The 22,259-nt window shown below is 34.3% G+C and overlaps 3 protein-coding genes across 3 annotated transcripts; 2 read left to right on the top strand and 1 right to left on the bottom strand.

Annotated features, from left to right (window-relative positions):
* Positions 1-3,865: 3,865 nt before the first annotated feature.
* On the bottom strand, positions 3,866-6,751 carry LOC116031588 (ubiquitin domain-containing protein 1-like). Its single transcript, XM_031273824.1, has 4 exons — positions 6,310-6,751; positions 5,154-5,282; positions 4,338-4,457; positions 3,866-4,232 (listed from the first exon to the last, which is right to left on the bottom strand). Exons 1-4 carry the CDS (start codon positions 6,344-6,346, stop codon positions 4,168-4,170), a joined length of 351 nt encoding a protein of 116 aa, XP_031129684.1. The 5' UTR covers positions 6,347-6,751; the 3' UTR covers positions 3,866-4,167.
* A 5,993-nt stretch (positions 6,752-12,744) lies between these two features.
* LOC116031814 (ER lumen protein-retaining receptor A-like) lies at positions 12,745-15,729 on the top strand. The gene is made up of 6 exons (XM_031274123.1): positions 12,745-12,954; positions 14,257-14,522; positions 14,624-14,739; positions 14,863-14,936; positions 15,020-15,083; positions 15,184-15,729. Exons 1-6 carry the CDS (start codon positions 12,864-12,866, stop codon positions 15,218-15,220), a joined length of 648 nt encoding a protein of 215 aa, XP_031129983.1. The 5' UTR covers positions 12,745-12,863; the 3' UTR covers positions 15,221-15,729.
* Positions 15,730-16,664: 935 nt separating this feature from the next.
* LOC116032496 (protein transport protein Sec61 subunit alpha-like) lies at positions 16,665-20,757 on the top strand. Its single transcript, XM_031275087.1, has 7 exons — positions 16,665-16,803; positions 17,844-18,197; positions 18,332-18,559; positions 18,648-19,002; positions 19,079-19,203; positions 19,335-19,470; positions 20,304-20,757. Exons 2-7 carry the CDS (start codon positions 17,854-17,856, stop codon positions 20,541-20,543), a joined length of 1,428 nt encoding a protein of 475 aa, XP_031130947.1. The 5' UTR covers positions 16,665-16,803; positions 17,844-17,853; the 3' UTR covers positions 20,544-20,757.
* The last annotated feature ends 1,502 nt before the right edge of the window (positions 20,758-22,259 follow it).

The raw sequence follows: 22,259 nt of genomic DNA, 5'->3' as shown, positions 1-22,259 counted from the left end.
TAAGTTAAAGCTTAAGCATACAAGATCTTTAGAACACATGATTTTCCATATATTATGATGAAAAGCCACATTAATTACAATTACGTATTGGTTGTATGGTTTGTGTATGTATGCCCTGATTTTAGAATATGACTTTTCATTCGCATGCCCAAGTTTCCGTAATTACATTGGCATGTTAATTTATATATTTGATAGCATGTATATATCCATATGCAGTAAGAAAGTTGCATGTGTATGTATTGTTTATATGAATTGCATGTGCCGAATTACAATATTCAATGCAATGGATTACATATATTTTCATAAATGCATTTTTTTTACACAACATTGTTTACAGAATGGATTACAAAGCATATGTCAGTATTCAATGCAATTATTAATTTTAAGTTTCTTCCAATGGATTACAAGTTCGGATTAAAGTATGCTGATTTCCACGGCATATGGTTTGTAATCATTATGTTCGACGCATGTGTTTATGGCTTCTTCGTCTGTGTTTTTTACTTCATATATTATTAATATGCCATAATATTACTGTATATTACTACTGTTTGCCGTAATTTGAATGTCATATATTAATTATGTATTAGAATTATTATTCTATTAGAATTGAATTACGTATTTCCTTTTAATATATTATTCTGCATTGATTTTCTAATATTATTTATTATGGTATATTTATTTGATATCTAATTATAATTATTTGTTAGTCACCAAAGTAACCAAATTATAAAGTTTCATAGATATATAGAGTTAATTCCAGCAAAGGTCCTCCGACTATTGTGATTTTCCAAATTTGGTCCCCGTTTTTTAATTTGGACGAATTAAACCCTTGACTATCAAAAACGTTCCACCATTAGTCCTTTTGTCAATCTAAGGTTAGTTTTCCGTTTAAATCAGGGGTAAAATAGACGTTTCATGTACTTAGTGTCTTCTCCCTCCTCTCTGCCATTTGTTACTCTCCAGCAAGGTAACAACTGGATCTCTCGATACCTGTGTCATTGTATATGAAGTGAGCAAGCCACATAACTACGATCAAGGGAGCTCATTTGGATGGGGTATATGGACTATATCTCTCTGGGATGACTACAATATTGTAAGTTCGGGGGAGGATGATTGTGTCTGCATATGGACTCTAACCCCACAATGATTGTGTGATTATGGTTCAAAGTGTTGAAGAATTGTTTGCAAGGCTAAACACCACTGCAAACAAACTACAAAACAAAAAAATGTTTAGAATCTGCCTCAAGAACAATATTTAATCATTCCATCATCATTCTTACCTCAACAACAACACCATCAAGTTCGCCGGAGAATCTGCCTCGTCGCCGTCGAACTCTTGCCGTAAGCCACTGTCATCAGCTGTCTTGTTGCTATTGTTCTGCTCACGTTGCTGCTGTTGGCCGAATGTTGTTTTGCCGGAATCCATGGAGGTTCCATGCTCGCTGCTACTGCTATCTTCGCCGAAGTATATTCACCGGCGCGAAGAGAGAGAACGGTAGAGATGCCGGCGGTGGTGGCGAAGGGTTGTTCGTTGCTGCTTGAGTCACCGCGGATGCCCACCGTTGGATCATTGTCGGAACTGCTGTCGTTATCGTCGGTCAACCTGCAACTCTAACAACCACCTCTCGTCAGAACTATGACAAACCCACGGCAATGGAATGATATATTCATGTTCTTAAAAAGATTTTTTTTTGTTTGCTTTTTTATTTTACATCTAATATATATTTTTTCTTTTTAATTTCATTCTATTACATGAGTATTGTTTCTTGTTTGGTTCTAGCACTCTTAGGCCATTGGAACTAATTGGAAGAAGAGACCCAACATATGAATGGAAGATTTTACCTCTGCTTTTAACGTCTAAATTCACGGAAGAACTAATGGTGGAACGTTTTTGATAGTCAAGGGTTTAATTCGTCCAAATTAAAACACGAGGACCAAATTTGGAAAAATCACAATAGTCGGAGGACCTTTGTTGGAATTAACTCTAGATATATATATCAAATTTAAATAAAAAAATTTCAATTACACATTATTATGTGATGCTTATAGTGAAATGACATGATTTCATTTTTCTATTATATTGGGTAAATTGAAGTTTAATCATTATGAAATATTTAAGAGTCGCCCAAAGGTTGATCAATTATTTCATAATTATAAACATAATAGCGATTAATTTTTTTTATATTTGATTGGGTTGTTTAGTATATCCAAAGATAGCAAACAAGTCTAGTCGTAATATAATTAATAACCAATTATGTGAAAATTGTAATAACTGAGCATCGTTATGTTCATGTTTTACGTTGTTGGCTCACCCAAAGGAGACATTCAATGTATTTAATTTTTTATGAGTATTTTAGTTAAATCTGTTTATGTGTTAATGTAGAATTAATATTTAAGTATTTTATATGTATTGCAGCATTAAGTTGTGTTTCAATGCATTTGCAAGCTGCGTCTATTGTAAAGTTTAATGGGCTGAATTTCGTTGAGTGGCATGAACAAATTCAGTTTTACCTTGGTGTTCTGGATCTTGATCTAGCACTCTTGACTGACAAGCCTGCTGGTATTGATAATACTAGCAGTGCTGATGATGTAGCTTTCCATCAAGCATGGGAAAGATCAAATAAACTCAGCTTAATGCTTATGCGAATGACACTTGGGAGCAACATCAAGTTAACAATTCCCAAATTTGACAGTGCTAAGAATTTGTTGAAACATGTAGAGAAAAAATTCACTTTCTGAATGTGCTGATAAGGCCCTAGCAGGCACACTTATGGGTAAACTGACCACCATGAAGTTTGATGGTTCGCATCCATGCATGGTCATGTTACTGAGAGGTTAACCTTAGCAACAAAATTAAGGTTCATGGAAATGGAAGTGAGTGATACTTTTCTTGTTCAATTTATTTTAAACTCTTTGCCTCACGAGTATGAAACATTCCAAGTGAATTATGATTCCATTAAAGATAAGCGGAATGTGCTCGAGTTGCTAAATTTGCACCGTTTGTGAATATTATAAGTGCCCTTTGTTCTAAGGGTGTGTTTGGTTCATGGATTTAGCTATCAGGAATGGAAATCAAAGTCATTGTTATTGTTTGGTTGATAGATTTTTAGAACACTATTATGTGATTTGATTACCCCCTTAATTAGAAAACTCATTCTCTAATAAAATAAGGGTTTTATTACCTTATTCCCTCTCCTAATTGGTAATTTGATTTAAAGTTTGGATTAGTGCTTTTAGATTTTTGTTTTTATTTTTTATTTTTTTGTTCATATTGATGCTTTAGATGTCTTTATATTAGAACAAATTGTCTTAATTTTTTGTTCTTGTATTTTTAAAACATTTATTCCCATTATAGGATCATACAACCAAACAGCAATATTAGTAATCATTCCAATTCCACCCTACTACCAAACATGCAAAATACTTTCACCAAAACTCATTACCATTACCAAGTATTTGATTCCCATTCCCATTCTGATTCTCATGTGTGAAACAAACACACCCTAAATTTATTGGTTATTAGCAAATTAATAAATATCTTGCACACAATTACTTTTGATGATTAATTTTAAAATTAAAATATAAACGAATCATAATTCACAACTGCTACCCAAAAGGTGTATTCTGGTATTTGACTCTTTGAGTATGATATATTTAATACCTACGCTTATGATAAGAAGCATATTTCCTTAGAAATCCCTGTTCCACTCATTATTATCATTCATTATTGAGCAAAATATACCCCAACAATGCAAAGGCTCTTACTTTTAGCTCAGAATTGAAGTGGTACAAATTGGATCTGCAGGTTCTCTCATTGGCCTAGTGTGAATGTGGAGCTACACCCAATTTCTCAGAAGCCATTGAATTTGCACAATGATTGAATTTCCATTATATATCAGTAGTCTCAAAGCTCCAACTGACCATGTTCTATGTTTGAGCATGATATGAGTGGCCACAAGATAGCCAGCTTAAAGTCTACAACATATTATACAGCTTTTGGGTGCATGCATTTGCATAAAACTGTGGCATTGCTATATTCCAACTGTGGGTTCTTCATGTCAACTACTAAATGGTGGATTGCTGCCCAGAAAACAAAATAAATCGCAGAGAGAATGGCGTAATATCACTTTACAGAATTTACGACGTTCCCATCCAGTCTTCTCTTCTTTAGCTCTCGCGGATCAAATTTGTCGGTTCACTCAAAACGTACTTTGGTAACTCATACTTTGCACCTGCAACAATGGAAATCCCCAAGGAGAGTGAGGTGATTTATATGTCTCTGCATAAAAAAGATAGATGAAAGACTAAAACGGAAGAATAAAAGGATACTAATGAACCTCTTTCGTCATAGCAGATTGTCAGATCAGAGGCTTGAACAATAATACCAGCACTGTCCACAATAGCCTGGGCAAAGGATATGTCAGCCTCAGCAGCAGCCCTAAGTGCATCCCAGATCTCTGGTAAAGATGTAAAAGCATGTTATGCTTATGTATGAGAGTACAAATAATCCCAGATCTCTGCTATGTATGTGAAGTATAATCACTCAAATATGACCCAATTATTAACCAACATATGAGAAATATCCAAGAATGAGATCAAGTACTAGGCAGTGCAGAAATGAGAGAAGGAAATGGTCCCTTAACAAGCCACACCACTGCTCAAAGTACATAATGTAAGTTGTATATTTTATCAAATTAATCATATATTTTTCTACTAATCCTCAATTAGCAGAACCTTAGGCTGTGAGAGAGCCAGATAGGATGAACAAACTCTTAAGTGTTATGCATGCTCAAGATAGAGAGATGCATGGTTAGTGATAGATGAACATTTAACATAACCAACCAACTATAGAATACCATTCTAGCAAGATCCTCCCACAAGAGAACATGTATTTCAATGTGGTGTACCATACAACTTCCAGTGCCCTGGCCCTCTAAAATATCAAGCCATTCTAAAGGCAGACCATAGATTTTTATGAGGAATATAGAATTGTTGCCATTTTATCGATAAAGAAAATATTCTAATGATTGCAATCTTTGTGTGGAACACTAAGAAATTCAAGAAACATGCTTTTGGCAGTCACATTGTCCAGCTGGAGGTCAATCACTGCACTTAAATGCATGCATGTCTGTGAACTGGGAAGGAAATAATACCTTTCCGACCACCATAGTGTGGAGCAGTGTCCCAAAATTCATCACGCATCTGTACAAGTTGAGCCCTTGTTATTGCTTCTGAATGTTTCCACGGTTTTGGCTTCCGTACCTTCTTAACAGTCTCTGCACCTGAGTACAAAAGATAATGTTAAATAAAGTGCAGCATTGGAAATTTCTTGGTGACTTGGTGAAGGTTGTTTTATTCTTTCTTATCTGTCTGCAGTGTACATGGCAAAGTCATTAAAGTTCCATAGAAATAAAGTTACAAGAATCCAATAAATAATATTCAGTTCAATCTGAATAAACAAGAATGAAAGAAAAAAAAACAGGTAGTGACATGAGACTGTATCATGACACTAGATAATGCCAACTACTTCACCAGTAGTAACATTTTACACAGCATAACCATTCAATATGGCAGAAGAAATTTCTGGATGAGATGTTTTAGGCAGCAAAAAGGCAACATTTTTTTTTATTTCATTTTATTCTGGTGAAGCCAAGGGGCTCGGTATTCAGATATTTACCCCTTGAGCAGAAAGTCCCTTTTTCTCAAACCAAGCCACCAGGAAAAACATTCCAGTCACTCTTCTCTGAGTGTATACCAGATATTTAACTCTCAAGTAGAAGCTTATCAGTAAACGAAAACCCCAAAAATGAATATGAATCACTATTTGGAACTTCAAGACCCCATTAATCAATCATTCTGCTAAAAAGGAAACACTAGCATTACCATATACCAACCCCAGATTTCTCTCCAAAGTCAACATCACAACCATAACCTAACTCATCCAACAAACAAAAGCGACATCAAATATTTAAATAGTAATAAATTCCTATCAGATAAGGGGGAAAACACAACTAATTACCTAACTCATACCTAATTCTCCAAGAACTAAAGAACCAATCAATCAATCAATCACTAAGCTATACTAGAAATTAAACAACAATTCAATCCAAAACAGTCGTTGACACAGAATTCCCAATTACTACTCAGCTCAAAACCAAGAGTGTGAGAGAGATGGATCTTTAGGGGCAAACAAATGCAGGTTTAAACAGCAATACACCATATCTAATTGGAAACATACAGTAAACCAACAAGACGAATGATATCAATCCAAGATGAATGAGGAGAAAGAAAGCAAGAAAGAAAGATTACCATCTCCTTTCGAATGCGAAGATCCAGCGCAGCCCATGCTACACAGCCACTGGGAATCTTGGGTAGCTAGCTAATTCAGGAATCTATTTTTATATATACACACAGTAGAGAGATAGAGATTACAGGGAATGAATTTATCGGTACTTGTTTCGAGAGCTTTTGCGTAATCGCGACTCTATCTCATTCCCAGCTATACACATACACACACATATATATTTATATAATCTGTACTCTCTCCTCTTCTCTTCCTATCCCCTCTCTCTCTCTCTCTCTCTCTCTCTACATATACATATATATGTGATGTATGTATCCGTCAGTTTTGAGTATTTACCATGGAGGCGCGGTGAAACAGAGTGTCCGTTTCTAGATAGAAAGAGAAAGAGAGATGAAGAGGTCAAGAAGACGAAGGAAGGAGAGTCCACTGTGATTCAACTCTGAAATGTTTTAGTACTCGATTTTCGGGTTGGGTTGAAGAGGATAAGATTGGGTGGTTTGGAGTTGCAGTGGACTTTCGGTGTAACGCTATCTGCGATGAGAGCACGTTTCCTAGTACCAAATTCGGGACCATTGAATTTCTCTACGTCCGGATTTTGTTTAGAGATCCCCAATAGTTACAGATTTTGAGAATGAGAATTTTTACAAGGAATAGAAGATGAAAAGAAAGAGAAAAAAATTAGTGTCAGATTACCAGGTCCAATTGGCACGTGGAGTGCACGCGACCGGCTAGGCGCATTATGTGAGCATCAGGCGGCAAATGGGGCAATTTTATTTTTTTGGGTGATCCCACTTTAGAGACAAAAACTGGGTCCTTACATAATGACATGGGTTCTTCTCTCCCCCCTTTCTCTCTCTTCATATAAACATTGCCTTCTCAAAAATCACACCAATAACCACTATTTAGGATGCCCTGAGAGCATCCATATCAGTTTAGAATTTTATTTGGTTTTTTGTCATTCCATGTATGATAGAGAGGGAGGATGAGAGAGGAATCAAAGAAAAAAAAAACAAAAATAACACTAACAAACTTCAAGGAAAAAAATAAAAGTAACAGCATTTACGCGCCAACTAGGCGCAATAGGTACGCAAAACGCGGACCTACCATGTTTTTCTGTGTTTAAAGCTAAAGCAGTGGGACCCACAAAAATGCATTGTTTGCCAAAGTTAAAAATCACAAAAATTCACCTTCCCACACTAGTTAAAAACTCACCTTTGATTTTTTGGTCTTGAAAAACCAAATAAAATCCACAAGTGTGGATGCTCTAAGTATCGTTTTGCGTGGTAAAACTTTGAATAAATGTTATTCGTCTAGCACCGTCTCTTTTTTTTTTAATAACCTAGGTATCTCGGCATTGTTGTATTATATCATGTATCCTATGAATTAGCTTTAAGTTCATAAGAAGTTAAATTGAGTCAATCTAGCTTTGAGACTCAACATCAAACTATAATTTTTGTGGTAAGAATCAAACCCCCGACTCTCTTCATAAGCAAGTCTCCAAGTGGCATCGTCATTTTTCAACCATATATTCTAATGAATAAATTTCACTTTCTGTCATCAAATATTATGGTTGTGTCTCATTTAAGTTTAATAAATTTAATCTAAAAAAATTTGCATATTATAATGCACATATAATATTTGAAATTTATCATGTAGTAATTATCTATAAATTATTAAATAACAACTTACCAAATTAATTATCTATGTCAAATCTAATATAATAAAAAATGCAATAACAAATATAAAACTCAAACTTGTAATTATATAGACCTAAAACCCTATAAGGCTCCTCCTTCTCTCTAAACTCTTCGCTTCTCTTCTCTTTGGTTTGGCAACCGCCGCCACCGCAGGCTTAGCAGAGGTGACGTCTTCTCCTCTTCCCAATTGTCGTCTTCTTTTGCTCTTTTCTCTCTGCCTCTCCTCTCCATTCTCGCCTCCCCCATCGCCGTCCACCACACCTACGATCTCGCACTGTTGCCTCTCCATCACCATTGAATAAGGAAAAGAAGGCTTTGGGTTTTGCAAAAGGTGAAGTAGGGAGTGGTTTTTCTTGATTCAATTTATTAGTAAGTTTTGTTGCTATTATACCTTTCGTTTATTTATCGAATTTGTTGCTTCTCGCATCTTTAGCAAGTTTATTCTCTCTCGCTTCTTTTGCGAGTTTATTCCCTCTCGTTTTTTTGGCGAGTTCTTGTTATAAGCGTAGAACGATAATTGGTCATGACGTATGTGAACCACAAAAGAATGAAGATTGATACTCGGGTGGTGTCAACGACTTTTGAACTAGAGTATGCCTTCGTTATGTTTGACCAAATTACTATTGACAGTAAAGAAGCTTGGAGAGCTCCTGTCGACTTCAGTTTCAAATTTGTGAAACAGTCTGCGATTCAAGTTTTCGATAATATTGTTAGGAAATTTGTTTCTATGTCTGACTTCAAGGAATGTTTGTCCATTCCATTAATCTTTCTTGTAAACGTTTCCGCTTATGATTCAATGAATTAGTCGAGATTATTATCAAAAAAAAATGCAATAACAATAAATTATAAATCAATTTTAATTAAGTGATTGTATTATATTGATAAGTAAGTAAATTAACCTTTTAAAAATAAGATCACTATTAAATATTATGGATATTGATACTCATTAAATTAATTAGATTATGTATAATTTAGTCCAGTAATTTAGTCAAGATTAATGAGTTTGACAATTATACAATGAAATGGTCCAAATGTTATGTTGTTTAGTCATTGTTGTTAATTATTTCAATTAAATTGCATTAATTAGTAATAGATGGGTGGCTTGGATATAGAACTATAGAAGGTTTGAAATTTACCTTTAGCTAGGGTATGTAGTCGAACTCGACTCAAGTTAAATATGGTCTGAAACTTGGGGAACACATTGTAATATTTATGGAAAGTGTAGCTAGAAGATATTGGTATAGTTTTAGGAGATCGCTTTCCTTATTTATTTGGAGATCACTTTCTTGATGTTATAGGATATTAACTTGTAATTAATAGTTTGCATGGTATAAATAGAGAGAAAAAAAAAAAAAAAAGAGTTGACATGGGTTCATAATCTTTTTTTCACTAAAAGGTGTGTTTGGTAAGCTGGAAAATGTTTTTCGAGTTTTTGGTGTTTAGCAACGTCCGGAAAATGTGGTCAACGGAAAATATTTTCCGTTGACCAAGGAAAATCGGTTCATTTTTTCGGAATCACACCAAAATGCGGTCACCGTCCGCAAATGGCCAAAATGGCTGTTTCACATGTGTTCGCCCAAAATGAACCAAGCACACCAAGATAGTTTTTCATAACGCAACCAAACACTGGAAATGAAAATGTTTTCCCAGAAAAAATATTTTCCGGAAAATGACTCATTTTCCAAAAAAATATTTTTCGGTAAGTCATTTTTCTGCTTTCCAAACGGACCCCAAGAGCAATAAAAATACTTTATTTTTTTAGTTCCTTTGAGCGTCTACTTTGACGGCAATTTATATCGTGGACTAGGGTTCACAGTGCACTGTGGATTATGATCCAATATATAGAATTTGACTTCATAATGTAGAATTCATATTCACATAATTCAATCGTTATATCATGGACCAGGATCCACAGTGTACTGTGGACCCTGGACCGAAACGACATCGTTTCAAATGTTAGTGGACGATGGACGCGAATGACTTCAGGGAATACACAGAATCCTTGTCTAGAATACACATAATGACTTGAGGGAATACACAGAATATTGACACAAATACACAGAAATCATCATCCTAACATTCGAATACACAAAACACGTCATAGCCTATGTTTAAGTACCCCCCTAACATGAATACACAGAATCGTAGTCTACAATACACAAAATGCATTCAAAGAATACACAGAAAATGAAAACACCAAATACACAAACATATCATCCTTGTGTTTAAGACCACTAACATGAATACAAAGAATCATTGTATAGAATACACATAATGACTTGAGAGAATACACAAAATATTGACACAACTACACATAAATCATCCTCCTAACATTCGAATACACAAAACACGTCACAACCTATGTTTAAGTACCCTAACATGAATACACAGAATCGTATTCTACAATACACAGAATGTCTTCAAAGAATACACAGAATGCCTTCAAAGAATACACAAAATATTAACACAAATACACAAACCTCATCCTCATAACCTTCGAATCATCTAGTTGTTTAAAAAACAATCATATAACTATTATCATATAGTTCAATCAACGAATATCAAATAGGAATCCATTTATTTGCATCAACAGCAAACAAATCAAAACCGCTAATCTGAACAACATAATTTTTATTTTATTTTATATTTGGAAGTTAACGGCCGAAACAGGAAACACGATTTTCAAGCAAACAAATCATTAATTAAAATGACCAAAATGACGTAGTTTTGATAGGGATACACAATGCATTGTGCACCCTAGTCCACGATATAAATTGTCAACATAATTCATGTTCATAATACATATACAAATAACTGTGGACCTGATCCAATACACGAAATTTGACTTCATAATGTACATAATTCACATTCATAATGCACATAATTCATGTTCATAATACACATACAAATAAATAAAGTATAACGAAAATGAATTAAACACATAACATAATATACAGAATTCATATTCATAATGCAAAGAATTCATGTTCATTATATTATATTTATATGTATGTGTATAATGCACATTAATTATGTACATAATGACCATGAATTATGTACATTATGAAGTCATATTTTGTGTATATATTGAATTAGAATTTATATTGTGCTGTGAATCTTGATCCACAATATAACGATTGTAATTTTACTACTCTAGTCATGAAACTAATGTCATATGTAAGGATGAATAAAGAGTTTTGTGTGCCTACCAAAATTTTGAGCTTAGAAGATTAATTTTATACTCACTCATTATTTGAAGTATATGAGTCTAAAAGAATCATATGCACATATAGAGAACTTATAGAGAACTTGAATTCACTTTGCCCCAACTAAAATCGTTAGTGAAACACATTCAAAATAATGTTCTAAATTAATTATTCATATCTCAATTTTTCGATAAATTTCATATATTTTTTATTTACGAGAAAGTATACGATCGTTACCTAAAAGTGCACTTTGGGTAAAGCTTGCTTGTGACCTTAGATATCAAAGACGTAAACTAACACAGAGTCGATTTTAAAATATTATGATTATTAAGTCAACATATCGTCACATCCATTTTCTCTTCATTTGGAATTTAAGTATCTAGTGTTGTTCGAATTATACGTATAAAGTAAGTTTGAGACATTTTCACAGTTGCTATTATCCATCTTTTGCGATAACTTTTTATTCAAATTACACGTATAAAGTGACCTTGAGGCATTCTCTTAATTGCTATTATCCATCTTTTTTGTGATAATCTCCCCTTCAAACTTGGGTACACCACTTTTTTTTTCTTTTTTCTTTTTCCCTATAATTAGTTCACTATTGCAATTATGATAATGAAAATATGAAAAAACAATCAAAAGAAAAATAAAATAAGGATCAAATTAACATTTTACTAAAAACTTATTTCTATCGAATTTTACATGTCAAATTTATTAGTCAAAGCAATTACTTTTTAAATTTATTATTTTTATTACTTTTAAATTAATTCATGTGTTTAATAATACTGTTAACATATATTTTTTATATACTAAAATTAAATTTAATATTTCTCAAAAAAAATTAAATTTAATATCATAAAAAATTAAATTATAAACAATTTTAATCAATTCTCGCTGGAAGAAATATTAAACATCATGGTAAATTACTCAATTTAGTCTTAAATGACTTTTTGTATTCAATTTAATCATTGACTTTAATGGTTTTACACAATTTAATCATTTTGTTAAAAATTATGTCAATTGACAGTTAGAAATAAGGTTCTAATGATAATTTCTCATCATTCATCCTATTTGGGATAATTCTTTCTTCTTCCCCTTATTAAGATCCACACAGAAATGCAAATCTTCGTACCCAAATTAACTTCAACCTGAATAAATAAATACAGAGTAAATAAACTTAACCCTGAATAAATAAATACAGAGTAAATAAATATTTAGGTACAAAGATTTCCATTTTTATGTGGGTCTTAATAAGGGGAAGAAAAAGAAGAAGGAATCATCCAAATGAGATGAAGGGTGAAAAATTATTATTAGGATCTTATTTCTAACTGTCATCTAACAAAATTTTTAATAAAAAAATAATTTGTGTAAAACGATCAAAGTTGAAGACTAAATTGAACATAAAAAGTCCTTTAAAACTAAATTGAGTAAAATTATTATACTATAGAACAGGGACTATATGGGTATTAAGTATTAACTGTAATAAAATTGATCGCTAAAACCGTAAATAAGATGAAAAGATTACTGTCTAGTGCCTTCTTTCATTTCTTTCGGCTTCGTATTTCCTCGTTCAGTAGCGCTGAAGCTTTCTCACTCTAAGAAATTTCTCTCTCTAGAATCTAGGGCTGAAGTCTCTGTACTCTACCATCGGCAACCATGAATATCTTCAGACTCGCCGGCGACATGACGCATTTGATCAGCATTCTCGTCCTCCTACTCAAAATTTACGCCACCAAATCATGCTCAGGTCTCATTTCCACCGCATTCATTTATGTATTATTCAAGGTTTAAATGGACAGGCGCTATCTTATATTCCGGTTGATTGAATCTGAAACTGACAATTTTAGGTTTTTATTCCGTTAATTTTGCGGTGGTAACTCCAAATACTTACCACATTCGGAGTATATTATATAGTTAACAAAATGTTATAGAATTTCTGATGTGTATGCGCGCTGTCTTGTTAAACTGGTGTTGATATTATAAATTCTGATTTCATAGGTTGAATAGTACTCTATGTATTTGCTACTTGATGTGCTCTTTGCTCTTGCTGGTTTTATTGATTAATTGCACGACTGTTGGCAAATGCGTGTAAATGGTAGTGTAGATGATTTAACTATTATTATTAATTTTTAAATTGGTCTCTTATACTTTCAATTGAGTTATGTTGAGGCCATGGATGAAGTACTTCAGATGTGGCTTGAATGATTAATGGAAAATATTGAGTTTACATGTTTGAAGGTCTCTGCTGCATTTGGATGAGCAGTTATTTAGCTATAATGATGATTTACAGTCTAATGATCCAGCAAACTTTCCGGCTTGGCTGGCCAAATTTCAGGGTTTTTTTCTCGTGATTAATTTTGTCAATTGCCTAAAGGAATATGTTAGAGTGTGCATATACACTTAAGAAAACAGTTCTTAGCTGTCAAAATTATTTTTTTAGACCCTCAAGTACTTACTAACTGAAAGTATTTTGAGTTTTTGACTTGATATATCCTTCCACCTAGTGCACAATGCATATATTTGTAGGATGTGAATTATGTACTTTTGAAGATTATTTTTAGTAATGCCATATTCAATTCTAGCTGAGAGGTTCAAAGAATATGAGATTGTGAAGCTGATTCTCCTTTGAACCCTAATTTGACATTTTGACCATAACTTAGGCTCAATTTACTTAACATAATGCTTCTTTTAAAAATGTGATTACCCTTTTCTGTTATGTTTCTTTTTGAGTTCTAAATCTTGTGGGACTGGTGCTTGTTAGATAATGGCTGAGCTCAACACTTGTGGCTGGATAGCATTTTATGTGTATGGTCATAATTGAATTGCTTGTTTACTGATGAGAGAGCGTGAAGCTGTTTGCTCATGTGCTTATATCATTTCCGCTTTACTTTTGTTTTTTTATTTGTTTTTTGAATAATACCTCGTAAGTTCAAAATCTGTTTTGGTTCTTGTTTAGGACCAATTTCCTTGGGTATTTGCCTGCTAGACAATAGGAGTTTGTTGGCTAAGTAGAGCTCCAATGACTGAATGTTTGGTGTATCCTTTCTAGGAATTTCTCTGAAGACCCAAGAGTTGTACACAATTGTGTTTTTGGCACGATATCTGGATTTGTTCACTGAATTTATATCTGTCTATAACACCATTATGAAGATAGTGTTTATTGTGAGCACTTTGGCAATTGTATGGTGCATGAGGTTTCACAGAACTGTTAAGCGGTCATATGACCAAGAGCTAGACACTTTCCGTCACTGGATTCTTATCGCTGCTAGTTTTGTGTTGGCTCTTTTGATTCATGAGAAGTTCACTTTCCTGGAGGTCAGTTTCTTTAATGCTACTGAACTTCTGCAGGTCCACAGTACACTGCATTCTTGAATGCAACAGTGTGTACTGAAATTTTCCATATGTTTCTTTTGTAGGTATTTTGGAGTTTTTCAATATACCTGGAGGCAGTTGCAATTCTTCCACAGTTGGTTCTGTTGCAAAGAAGTGGAAATGTGGACAATCTAACTGGACAATATGTTTTCTTTCTTGGGTACTTTGTTTTTACTTAGCTTTGTCACACTTCGCAATTTGTCTTTTACCTTGCTTTCTTACTGAAGCTAGGCCATAGGTGGTTACTGATTGGTGTTAATATTATTTGTTTATGCCATTGTAGGGCTTATCGATCATTCTACATCTTGAATTGGATTTACCGTTATTTCACAGAGCCCCATTTCAGCAGATGGATATGTAAGTATACCTCTGATAGTATGGTGGATGAATTTTGCCTGACAGATGATTATTTTTCTGACTTTTCCTTTTCCCCTCTCAAGCTTGCATCTCTGGACTTGTCCAAACCGCTCTATATGCAGATTTTTTCTACTACTACTTTATAAGGTATAGTGTGCCAAATTTCTTTGCATTTTCTCTCTTTTCTTATTTTTTCCTTTTTCGTATGAAACTAAGCCTGAGAATTTATTTATTATTTTTTTTGCAGTTGGAAAAACAATGCGAAGCTTCAATTGCCTGCCTGAAACAATTATGATATAGTGATAATTTGACACTATGCGATTCTGCTGTTGCTGGGCACATATATATGAACCATTAAGGCCTTTTTTGAGAGCATACAAATTTATATTTGCGAAGAGAACTGGCGATGCAAATAGAGTTTGGGTGAGAAGACCTGTGTTGATATGATGGAAACATTTAGTTTTTGGAGGTTTAGTAGTGCAAAGATTTAGGTAATTCCAGTAGTCTTATTGCGGATTAGAGATTGCACCTTTACCTTTGTACATATTTAACGCCATAGTAACTGAGAACAGAGCTGCTTTTGAATTCATCTTGGCTTTGTGCTTGGTGGCTTTCTCCACTTTCAAACAGTGCTATCATAGGATTTTTAGCTTTACTATTGGTGGGTAGAAGAAAAACAAAAATGTTTGATTTTGTAAGTGGTTTGCATTTCAGATTATTATTTGTTACGTACCTTAGTGTGAGGTAACAGAAGAGTTAATAAGCAACCTGCAAATGCTGCTCCTAATTCCAAGCAGGAAGAGCCCCAATTGACAAAACTGTTAGTTACCATGAAGTGTTATTCTGTGACATTGTACCAGTGTTTTGAGTTCTCTTTATACTTTTGCGGCTTGCATTGTGATTCTAACATGTCAGTTAAATTGCTGGATGTGTCTTAATTGGCTTCCATGCCCTTACCTTGCGATTGTTAGCAAACCTAAATTTATGCACTTAGTTTGGGCTTAGTTTGGGTTGATTGTCCAATTTAGCTTTGTCTAGGGACATGATTAAAATGTCATGTCTTGTGGATTGAATTTTTTTTGGATGAGTATATTAGCACGGTTATCTGAGACTAATTTAATCAAGTTTAGGTCAAAATCTTTTTTGGGAACATCTTTTTAGAAGTATTGTTGCATACACAGTGCAATTAGTATCATGACATGACTATTAAAGGTATTTACATACATTTGTTGACTTGAAAAATTTTATTTGTATAATAAAAATTTGTGCAAAGTAATAAAAGTTCTTCAATTTATATAGACTCAATTTCAATTGTGTTTTATTTATTATTTTAAAAATTGTATGGAATGTTAATGTGATAATCGTTACTCCATATTAGTTAGTTTAAGAGTTCTAATTAAATCGGTTGATAATAACATGATACAAAACAATCTAGTAAAATTTTTAGTCAATCATATTTTATTTTGGAAGATCTTTTACTCCGAATTAATGTTGTGAGTTTTTTTGGACTGACTCAAGGACTCATAATGACAAATGTTGCGTAAAGAAATCATTAGAAGATTGTTTTCAAAAAAAATCATTAGAAGATAATTTTAGAAGGAAATCGGAATTTATCCAAAATTTTGAAACTAAAATACCACATGGCAGAATCCTATTGGTTCAATCTCGTGTCACCACGAAAGCGTTCCTGCCACGTCAACTTCGTTTCTCACTCAGAGAGATATTATTCCGTGTTGTACCTTCCATCTCCGGCTTAGTCTTCACATTCAAATTGCCCGTTCTCTCTCACACCAAAACCCTAGAAATATCAGAGAGAGACTGGGTGAAAGCCTTTCCTGCCATCCTCCTGCGGATCTGCGTTTCTTCCGTAAGTCTTCTGGCCTATACTATATCCTTAATCCGCATTCATTTCATGTGTTTGCGGTTCCGAATCGAGATGTAGTGATTGATCTGAGCTGATCTATGTATCTGTCATTCATACGAATCGGTGGATTCTTATTTTTATTAAATCATTTGTTTTTATGATTGTGAATTTTGAGGTTATTTGTGATTTGGTGTAGGTGAAATTTGAGATCAATTGATCTTAGATCGGAAGTTTGTTTGTGAAAAATAAAAATGTATTCTTTGCATGCGCTGATCTGCTGTCAAGATTTGTTTATTGGTTGAATTTTTGATGGTATATCAATATATCATAATTCAGAATCGTTGACTCTCAGTTGCCTAACTCTGGCAGTCTTAAGAATTTAGAACCTCCAGAATATTTTGGAATTTTTTACTTATTTATTTGCAAATTTAGTTTTGCTGGAAATGAAGATGTCATTATGTATGTGTGAAGCTCAATTGAGCTTAGATGCTTGATTCCCAATTGATATTCACTTGCCGAGAGGTCAGGGAGATATGTTTTGTTTCTACACAAACTTAACTCTTGCAAATAGATTGCATGGTGCATTATTTGTTATGTGTTTCTTAGTTGAATATATGTTAAAAATTTGTTTTTTAGATGATGTGTAATGTTTTTAGCCTCTTAATGTTAGTTTGGTCAATTATGAAGTAGGCTATTTATATATTCATTGAATGAATGGATTTCTTTTGGCCCTTATCTATTGGACATTGGTGATGAAGAAAGGAGACTATAATGTATGTGTCTGATGAATTTTATTTTGTTCTAGAGGGAAGTGGGTTTGATTAATGGTTGCATAATTTTGACCATTTTTCTTTGTTTATTGCTGTAAGTTGAATAATTTCTATGCATGCATGGATTGATCTTACTGCATGAATTTTATTCTGTGAACTGTTTATAGATTAATTTATTCTTCATTTCCCTTTGAAATGTGTTACAGCTCTTTGCTGTTTAACTGTTTATGTCACTATTTTATTGCTGATGGTCTAAATGTTTTTCTTGTGCAGTTTTGTGAAAATGGGTGGAGGGTTCAGAGTGCTGCATCTTGTCAAACCATTTCTCTCATTTCTGCCTGAAGTGCAGAGTGCTGACAGAAAGATTCCCTTCAGAGAGAAGGTCATATACACTGTGATCTCTCTTTTCATTTTCCTGGTCTGCAGTCAGCTTCCTCTTTATGGCATACACTCTACAACTGGTGCTGATCCATTTTATTGGATGCGTGTTATCCTTGCCTCAAACCGTGGTACGGTCATGGAGTTGGGAATCACACCAATTGTGACTTCTGGGTTGGTGATGCAACTATTGGCTGGTTCAAAAATCATTGAAGTGGACAACAATGTGAGAGAGGACCGGGCACTATTGTGAGTTAGACTTTAGTTCTAAATGAACATTTTCTATCCAATTCTATGTGATGGAGCTACGGAGATGCGTTTGTCTTTGAACCATATTAACTTCTATCTTCTAGGATTCTTCTAATAACAATTTTATTCTGCAGGAATGGTGCTCAAAAGTTGTTAGGTATCCTGATTGCTATTGGGGAGGCAGTTGCTTATGTCCTATCAGGGATGTATGGAAGTGTTGGCCAATTGGGTGTTGGGAATGCCATTCTTATCATTCTTCAACTTTGCTTTGCTGGTATTATCGTCATATGTTTAGATGAACTCCTCCAGAAAGGATATGGTCTTGGTTCTGGGATTTCCCTATTTATAGCTACCAATATCTGGTAAATTTTCAATTTTCTCTCAAAAGATTTTAGTTACACGTTTCTTTCCTTGTATGTATTGACACTAACAAGTTTTATTATGTCTCAGTGAAAATATTATCTGGAAAGCATTCAGTCCCACAACCATTAATACTGGCCGTGGAGCTGAATTTGAAGGTGCTATTATTGCTTTGTTCCATCTTCTGATAGCTAGAACAGACAAAGTACGAGCTCTTAGAGAGGCTTTCTACCGGCAAAATCTTCCCAACGTTACCAATCTGCTTGCCACAGTGTTGATCTTCCTCATTGTTATCTATTTCCAAGGTTTCCGTGTTGTTCTTCCTGTCAGGTCAAAGAATGCCCGTGGACAACAAGGCTCTTATCCAATAAAACTATTCTATACCTCCAACATGCCTATTATTCTTCAATCTGCTCTTGTATCCAACCTGTACTTCATTTCTCAGGTGCCTAAAGTTATTGTTCTTCTGTGAAATAGAAATTTTAAACATTTTAGCAAATCTAATAGGTCTTCATGTACAGTTACTGTACCGGAAGTACAGTGGAAACTTCTTCGTCAATTTGTTGGGCATATGGAAGGAATCTGAATACTCAGGCCAGTCTGTTCCTGTTGGTGGACTTGCTTATTATGTTACTGCGCCATCAAGGTGATTAGATGGGAAAATTAACACAATGTCTTCTTATATGCATTCTTGTTTGGACAAAATGCCATATTTCTTTGATATTGTATACCCCATGTGTGATTATTTACATTTGCAACATTGTTGGCTTGTTGCAGCCTGGCAGACATGTTGACTCATCCATTCCATGCTCTTTTCTACATAGTATTCATGCTTTCTGCTTGTGCACTGTTCTCAAAGACATGGATTGAAGTTTCAGGGTCCTCAGCTAAAGATGTTGCCAAGCAGCTTAAGGTAAGATGGTTCTTAGCATCATTTCTGTTGTTAAATTTACTTTAAGCTGTCTGTCAATTCTGTCAAGGGAGAAGGTTATTTCACCACATTTCATATTTTAATTAATTATGCTTTCTTATGGAACTTGTAACTTGGATAAAGCTTATTTTCACCTTGTCTATTGCAATGAACACTTTTGGTGATTTTAGAGTCATTGGATAGGTTTGTGAAAAGAGCATATATCTTTCTGAAAGCTCATTTTGCATATTTCCATAAGCTATTTCAAGTAGCTCGGTAATCGGTGTAAACTGAAATAGCTTATCAAAGGCTAGTGAAAATGAAACTTTTTATAAACTATTTTGAGCTTATGAAAGGTGCTTATTGAAGAAGTGTTCAACTTGCACTTATTAAGCTGTTTTTATTCAAACTGGGCTTTTATTCCATCATCAATAAACCCTACTCATAATTCATCTCATAAAAAAGCTATGTATTCCATGGTGTGCTTGGTTACGTAGGCTGTGCTTGAAATTTAGTGCTTTGCTGAATTTTTGCCATGTACCAACCCATATTATATTGTAACATTTTAGAAAAATATAGCTTCAATGTTCAAAATTTGTGTACAAATTATTGAGCAAAAGATTTGCTTATTGCTGTATTTGCTGAAACCGCTCTAATATGGGTAACAGTTTTACTATGCTCTTCATGTATCCAAAGTAGTTGCTGAGTTGCACTAAAACTTGTTTTGCACATACTTCCACCCAACTAAGCTCTTCATGTGATGATTCTAGTTCTCTGAGAATGGTATTTTATTCAGAAAATTTGTAATTGAAGAATGTGGATGGATTATTTTGCAGGAGCAACAAATGGTGATGCCTGGACATCGAGACTCCAATCTGCAGAAGGAATTGAACCGCTACATTCCCACTGCAGCTGCTTTTGGAGGAATGTGCATTGGCGCATTGACAGTGTTGGCAGACATGATGGGCGCTATTGGATCGGGAACTGGAATTCTTCTTGCAGTTACCATCATCTATCAGTATTTCGAGACATTTGAGAAGGAGAAAGCCACTGAACTAGGTTTCTTGGGCTTGTGAGAGACGGAGACAGACAGGGTTGTTGTAGAAAATCTGTTAGCTCGCGATGGAATATGGATAGAGAGATCAAGCCTTCACTTACCTCAATGTACCTTGTATTTTAATGTTATGTTTTTCCTCCCTTGTCAAACCTAGCTAGCTATGATGTTCCAAAAACTACTGACATCAATTTTGCTAAATTCCAAAAATGTGTTATTTTGTTCTTTGTTTTTTAGATTTTATATTTCTAAATTATGATTTATATATAGGCGTGAAAAATGCGGAACAGCATTTCTGCATTTGGTGGTACCCTATTTCTACTCTTTTTTTCTGTCTTACCATTATATATCAAAAGTGGGAGAACACTGAACACCTACTGCTAGTCAACCAAAATTCAATGTTTACATTATAGGTTTGCAAAAAAAAAAAGAAAAACTTAATAAGGCTGATAATAGCAACAACAGCAACAGCACTAGTAGTCCTGTAGTCTGAAATATAATTGTCACAAAAGAGAAACAAAAGATGAGGAATGGAATCCAATTGTGAGACAGCTTTGGCTTTAGGGCTTTTTACAGAGCAAATAAATCCATGAAGGGCCAGATTGTGTAAGTGGTTTGATTGGACAATGGCGGACAGGACACTAGGACAGGACATTAATGGTTGGCAAAAGGGTGAAAACAACGGCAATGTCTACACAGTACCCACAACTTGCCTGCTTTATTATTATTATTTTTTAATTATTGTCATTACCCGGAGGTGTGTACTGGGTAAATCTAGTCTTGTGACATTAGTTGGTAAAGGACCACAAGGAAGTAAACTAGCATAGGTTGTTCATAGCTGAACGATTCAAACCAAAAAGGGCCAATACCCAATAGGTTACTCCTGTTGAGAAGCGAACTTGTAACCTTGGGGTTGCCCATAACTGAACGATTCAAACAAAAAAGGCCAATACCCAATAGGCTACTCCCGTTGAGAAGCGAACTTGTAACCTTGTTGTTATTAAGTTAACAACCTGACCAACTTAGTTGAGGTTGTCACTAAAGCTGTAAGTGGTTTGTTTTCGAGGATGCTTCCCACTTTGATGCAGGTAGGCAGGCATTTGTCATCTCATAACTGCTACTCTAATAATCATCATAAATTCATCAACTCCATGAGTACAAGTGTGGGTGCATCCACAAAGAAATTAAATTACTCAGAAATTTCATTTCAACCAACATACATCTACGGAATTGAAGTGGCAAAGAAAAGATTCTTGGGATTACATTCCAACGTAACTTTTCCACTTTGGATTCTTGCCTATTGTCAAGTTGTGAATTGTGAGGATGATCTGACAAAAAAGAGTGTTGGGGGTACTACAGCTTGTGTAGCTCAAAGCCTGAAAATCCCACTATTTCATCAAAAGTTTTCTATCACTTTATGATGGAATTATTGAAAAGATGAGATGCGATATGATATTCATCCCCCTCTCCCCCAATAATACCTAACAAATTGAATGAAGAAGCACAACACATGTTAGCTCAATCCCAAACCAATAACATGCATCACATCTTCCACCCTAATTCACTACTCATATCAACACACAATATATATATAATGTTATATATATCTATGTATATTCACCCTATTTCAAATTTCCATGCTCATTAATTAATTCAATCTCTATGATTTCTTAAACAACTTCTTTAGTACTTCATGATTTCTGCGATACCGATTGACACCAGTGCCTTTTGTACCAAA

The sequence above is a fragment of the Ipomoea triloba genome, chromosome 10 (genome assembly GCF_003576645.1).
Source record: "Ipomoea triloba cultivar NCNSP0323 chromosome 10, ASM357664v1".
Taxonomy (NCBI): Eukaryota; Viridiplantae; Streptophyta; class Magnoliopsida; order Solanales; family Convolvulaceae; genus Ipomoea; species Ipomoea triloba.
This window is presented reverse-complemented; position numbering and strand designations above follow the sequence as displayed.